The sequence below is a fragment of the Manis javanica genome, chromosome 2, assembly GCF_040802235.1.
Source record: "Manis javanica isolate MJ-LG chromosome 2, MJ_LKY, whole genome shotgun sequence".
NCBI classification, from domain to species: Eukaryota; Metazoa; Chordata; class Mammalia; order Pholidota; family Manidae; genus Manis; species Manis javanica.
The window spans coordinates 100481620-100487619 of NC_133157.1; the positions used below are offsets into that span (position 1 = coordinate 100481620).

General features: G+C 33.9%; 1 protein-coding gene across 3 annotated transcripts in view; it reads left to right on the forward strand.

Annotated features, from left to right (window-relative positions):
• The window catches only part of ITGB1 (integrin subunit beta 1), a 42596-nt gene extending 39496 nt beyond the window's left edge, over positions 1-3100 (forward strand). For all 3 annotated transcript variants that reach the window (XM_073228964.1, XM_073228965.1, XM_073228966.1), the window contains one exon: positions 1910-3100. Coding sequence is in view for 1 of the 3 variants with exons in the window: in XM_073228965.1 (XP_073085066.1) it covers positions 1910-1975 (66 nt within the window). In the remaining 2 variants the exon portion in view is untranslated. The remainder of the gene's footprint in view (positions 1-1909) is intronic.
• Positions 3101-6000: the final 2900 nt, after the last annotated feature.

Sequence of the window (6000 nt, forward strand, 5' to 3'; positions counted from 1 at the left end):
ATTTATTTAATGCATTGTTTTAAAGAAACTTAACAGTAATTTATTTTCCCAGTATATTTTAAGGAATGGTCAGTGCTGGCCTCATGTGCAGATCGGGAGGGTGGAAATAGAGTGTAACTTACTTGTGTTATACAGCCTATTAAAAATGTAGTTGCTAGGGTCCAGTTTCCTGTCTCCATTCTGAAATGTCTATTCTGTCTGTATAAATATACTAGCTCCAGTTGGGATTAGAGCTTAGAATATGGCATCCTGTATGATTTTTATCTTGCAGCTTATATAATGTTTATCTCTAAGGGATCCTGAGTGTTTCTGAAATGGAGTCAGGTTGTATTTTGTGGGGTGGACTAAGGCATATTATCATGTTGAGTTGTCTGCTGCTGAGCTGAAATGATAGTGGTGTATTTGTTGTCTGTCAGACCCAGGCCTTGTGTGATACTTTTCCCCAGTAATCTACCATCCACAGGGTAACGTTCAGTCTGTGTATGTGGCAGGACCTTTTGTGGCTTGGCTTTGTCTTCTTCTCGTTTCCTTTCCCTTCCCAACACCTCAAACTCTCACACAGCTCCCTTAAAAACTTCTGAAATGCATAGTTCTAGATAAAATGAGTCATTTTTTTTCCTACATTTTGACTTTTTGTACGTTTGTTTACCTTTATTTTATTTAGTTTCACTATGAAAATACCCCTAATCTTGTCAAAGTCAATCCTTTTATTATGCTGTTACAATCTTATGTACATAATTATACTTTGTACTGTATCAAAGTGCCTTAATTAATTTTCACATTTGCCAACCACCAAATTATGCCTCTGAGAGAACAGAAATCGTGGCAATAGAAGTCAGATCCCAATAATCTGCAGTGAAGTGCAAATAACATTTAAAAGCAAAAATTACTGTTTGGATGCTTTCTATAGATATTTTTAAAAATCACCCAAATGGCTATATAGTGAGAAACTAAACAATGTTTCAAAATAACTTAATGTTTTAAGTTTTCATTTAATAGTTATTTGATTTGATTTGTTCTCACTGTAAAGGATTATTTGGCCATATTTCTCACTTGGCTTTCAAGCCTTCTTTCATTTTATAAGAACAGGAGAAAAAATAATATGATAGCAGATACTTAAATGTATTACTTGGCATAAGAGAATTTTGTAAGAAATGGTAAATATGGTATTGTATGTTATTTTCCTGCTTAAAACATCACTATCAGTATGTTTAGATCTTGAAAGATCTCCACGTTTATGACTTGGAGTCATTTATGGGACTTGATTGCAATACTGTTCACTAAATTATAGCACTGCAATAAAAATAAAACATTTTGCCAGTACAGTGTTGATGGATAACAATCATTTCATGAAGAATGGAAATTATTTTTGTTGACATTCTAAGCACTCTGGGCAATGTGATGACTTGGTGGAAGCACAGTGCCACCTGTGACACGGTGGGCCATCCCCAGACTCTCTTACTCAACCAGGTTGCGGGACAGCCTCCGGGGAACACCTCCCCAGGATTCCCTTAGGTATCAGTCACCTTCTGTGCACAGTAAAGTTAAGGATCAGGCAGTTGATGGCAAAAGAGTTAACTTCTTCTGCAAGACAGGCATTTAAAATCCAAAGGAGAAAAGAGTAATGACACATTCTCTGCCATGGAGGATCTTAAATCCGCCCTCCAAAGGAGGAAGGACTCAAGCATGAAGTAATTCAAGGGGCACAGGGGCACCTTTAGACATAGAGCAAAGCTTTAATTTTTTCATTTTTGTTTAAACTTTCATTAAATGCCTTTTAAAAAATTGTGTGATATCAGGACAGATAAAATGGAAATGACTTCTGAAAATGAGTAACTTTCAATATTGTTTTATAAAATAATACATGATTTTAGTAGAGTAACTGACAGCTTTTCTCCCTTTCTTTTAGGGTGAGAATCCTATTTATAAGAGTGCCGTGACGACTGTTGTCAATCCGAAGTACGAGGGAAAATGAGCACTACCTGTGCGGATGTCACCACACTGAGTGCAAACTAGTAGTCCTTGTAGCCACAGTAAAGTAGCTTTAGGGTCCGCACCACCATGGTCTTACTCATCTGTAGGTTTTGAAAATGTACAATATGTATAATTTAAAATTTTTTTATTATTTTGAAAATAATGTTATGATCCATGCCAGGGACTGACAAAAGACTTGAGACAGGATGGTTATCCTTGTCAGCTAAGGTCACATTGTGCCTTTTTGACTTTTTCCTCCTGAACTATTGAAACCAAGCTCTTTGGATTAAGCAGTTTTCTAGAGTGACTGAAAGGGTAGTTAAGGAGTATGATGAGAGTTTCTATTCATCATGTATTAAAACTGATTGATAGCTTTACAGATACATCAGGTTTCAGTTGTACAGAATCCAAAGTATATGTCCTACTAGCTAGTTTAGAATTATTTTAAATTTGTTGTTTTGCTCTTTGCCTGGTAGACTGACTGATGACATCTGAAAGATGAATGTTAGGAGTTATTGGTGTGAAATAGTTTTGAAATATTTGAACTACAGTCAGGCCATGGGAAAAGAGTTAGGAAGGGAAAACATAGCTTTAAAACCTGTGTGCCATTTTAAGAGTTACTTAATCTTGGTAACTTTTATGCCTTCTCTTTATAAATTCCAGCCTTGGATAAAAGTATTGGGAATTTTCTGCAAAAGAGTCCTTGATTTAGCATTATTTACATAAATGCCTTAATTTGCATATTTGCTGAATGGGGGACCTTTGGGTGAATTTATGTTACTCATTTTGTTTAAAGCCAGGTGCTTTTTATCACTCTTCTAATCATTTAATGTATTTGTTTGCAATTTGGGGGTAAGATGTTTTTTATCAGTACTTTGTCTCTGATGTTGTGGCTGTAAATTTGCCTTTTTAACTGACATGTAAAGTCATCCTGCGGCCTGTGCAGCAGCCCTCCCTGCAGCTGATGCGAGGGTGACCGCTGTGTATTTCCTTCTGGCTGTTCAAGTTGCCTGTTTTGTTTGATACTAGTCACATTCTTGTTTTAAGTGCCTTTTAATTTTAACAGTTCACTTTTTACAATGCTGTTTACTGAAGTTATTTATTAAATAAAAATGCCTAAAATATTTCAATTGGATGTTTTTATTCTATGTTGATATGTTTTGTCAGTTTGTGTGCATGGAATTTTTATAGTTCAAAGAAGTTAACTAAAACATTTCTGGTTAATGAATATTTCACTTAAGAAGCTAAAATATATTTCTTTAAAAAAAGATGTGTGAGGGGCATAAGGAAAGTGTTATGATAAAGTAGATTTTCAGACTGTCTTTGGGCTCTCTAAATAATGTTGGAGAAATCCTCATTTCCCTCCCCGATCCTCTCACTTCACTCAAGGAGATAGATTTCATTCCCACATTAAGCGGATTTCATTCCCACATTAAGTGGCATAAACTCTTCATGAACATCATTTTGGACCTGTTACCTAGAAGCTGAAAATTACATCATTTTATTTAAGATACAGACAGGGGATTGTTACTCTTCTGACAAGGAAAATTTTATTTTCATTTGGTTTTTGTTTATTTATGTTAGAAAGTATATATATCCATAAAAAATAGAACAAATATCAGAAAGATTTGGTGTTAAAAGTTCAATTTCACCAGCCTCTCACATTTATAGTGCCCCTCCCATCTTTATAAATCAGTATCTGGTTTACTTATTCTACTTAAAAGTACTTGCTAGCTTAGACTAGATCTGCTTTCAGTTTAGAATAATACTTAACTAGTTAGTTGTAAGCTCCGTGAGAAAAATCATCTTGTTCACTTATGACTGCATTTCACTCAGTGTCATATCCCACTTCCTACCTTATGTACTCAGCTCATTCCCTTATTCCTGAGGCATGATCCACTGAATTGATTACATATTTCTCCTGAAGTTTGTTTTTATAATGAGATTTTTAGTAAATATAGGAATGAAGTATATTTTCTATGTATAATGATATTTTTGCTGACATGCATCCTTGAGGCTGAAGTATTGTGAGTGTTTGGATGTATTGACTATAGAAATCCTTTTATTTGGAAGCTGGAGAAATTGTACAGAGCTTATTTTTCATGCTGATTCTAAAAGCATTGAAAAATTTTAGATTTAAATTGGCAATTTCAAAATACGGTCTCAGATTAATACTTAGCTTTGATTGAAGCCACATAGAACTTTATTTCAGTAAACTATTTATTTTCTTAAGGACAGTTTATTTTGACCTTCAGTGAAATGCTTTCCAAAAAATAAGAGCCTTAAAAGTAAAGTAATAGGGACAAGGTATTTTTTTTTCATTCAAACTCTATATTATAAAAATTTACAAAATGTTAGGTATCATACATTGTTTGGTCAGTGTCAAGTGCAAATAAGTAATGGCATTTTTTTTGCAGTGATTTCCTGACATACTGTAGTTTTCTTATTCCTTGGCAAAGTATAACTTTATGAATTTCTTTGATAACGATGCCCATATAAGACTTTGAGCTACAAAACAGGTACTACTTAAAAAATCACTGTAGTCACCTTTTTGTTTTAACCTGGAATTTAACTTGTGTCTGTTAACAGATTAATGGATACACAAAATGTAGTACCCACAATCAATGGAAAATTATTTAGCCATAAAAATATAGCAAGTTCAGATACAAGCTGTGACACTGATGAACCTTGAAAATGTGCTCAATGAAATAAGCCTGCCATAAAGGACAAATATTGTATATTTCCACTTATATGAGATATCTTGACTTTGTAAATTCACAGAGACAAAATAGATGAGAGGTTGCCAGGAGCTGGGGGAAATGGAGAGAGATTGCTAATGGTTATGGAGACTGGAATGATGAAAATTTCAGAAAATAGTGGTGATGGTTGCACAGACATTGAATGAAATTTTTTCTGTGTAATTTTTTCACTTTTAATTTTTTCAGCTTTACTGAGATAGTTGACATGACATTGTGTAAGTTTAAGCTGTGTAACTGGTTTTACTTATGTATGTATGTTGCAAGATTATTAGCACAATAAAGTTAAAGTTAACATGTTCATCACGTCACATAGTTACAATTTCTTTATTAATGTGGTAAGAACTTTTAAAATCTTAAACAACTTTCAAATATACAATGTAGTATTGTTAACTATAGTCACCAGGATGTACATTACACTCTCACAACTTACTCATCTTTTCACTGGAAGTGTGTACCCTTTGGCCATCGTTACCCATTGCCCTCACCCAACCTCCCACCTCTAGCAACCACCAATGTCTTTTCTATGAATTGATTTTTTTACATTATATGTATAAGTGAGATCATACAGTATTTGTCTTTCTCTGACTTACTTCACTTAGCATAATGCTCTCCATGAAATTTGATACATGTTGCAAATGTCAGGACTTCTGTTTTATGGCTGAATAACATAACTTTGTGTATATATATGTATATATATATGCCGCATTATCTGTACCCATTCATCTGTTAGTGGACAATCAGGTTGTTTCCATGTCTTGGCTATTGATAAATAGTGCTGTAGTGAAAATAGAGGTGGCCATACCTTTGAAGATAATCTCATTTCCTTCAAGTAAATACCTGAAAGTGGAATTGTTGGGTCCCATGGTATTTCTATTTTTTAATTTTTTGAGATACCTCCATACTGTTTACCATAGTAGGTGTGCCAATTTACATTTCCACTAGTAGTATGCAAAGATTCCCATTTCTCCATATCCTCACCAGCACTCATTACCTTTTGTCTTTTTGAGAATAACCAGGCTAACAGGTGTGAGATGATACCTACCTCATGGTTTTGATTTGCATTTTCCTGATGATTAGTCATGTCATCCACATTTTCATGTATGGCCATTTGGATATATTTTCTTTGGAAAAATGTGTATTCAGGTATTTTGCTCATTCTTAATTGGATTATTTTTTACTTTTATATATTTTGTTATTGTATAAAATTACATATTTTTTATATATTGTCATGAGTTCTTTATACAATTTGGGTATTAACTGTTTATCA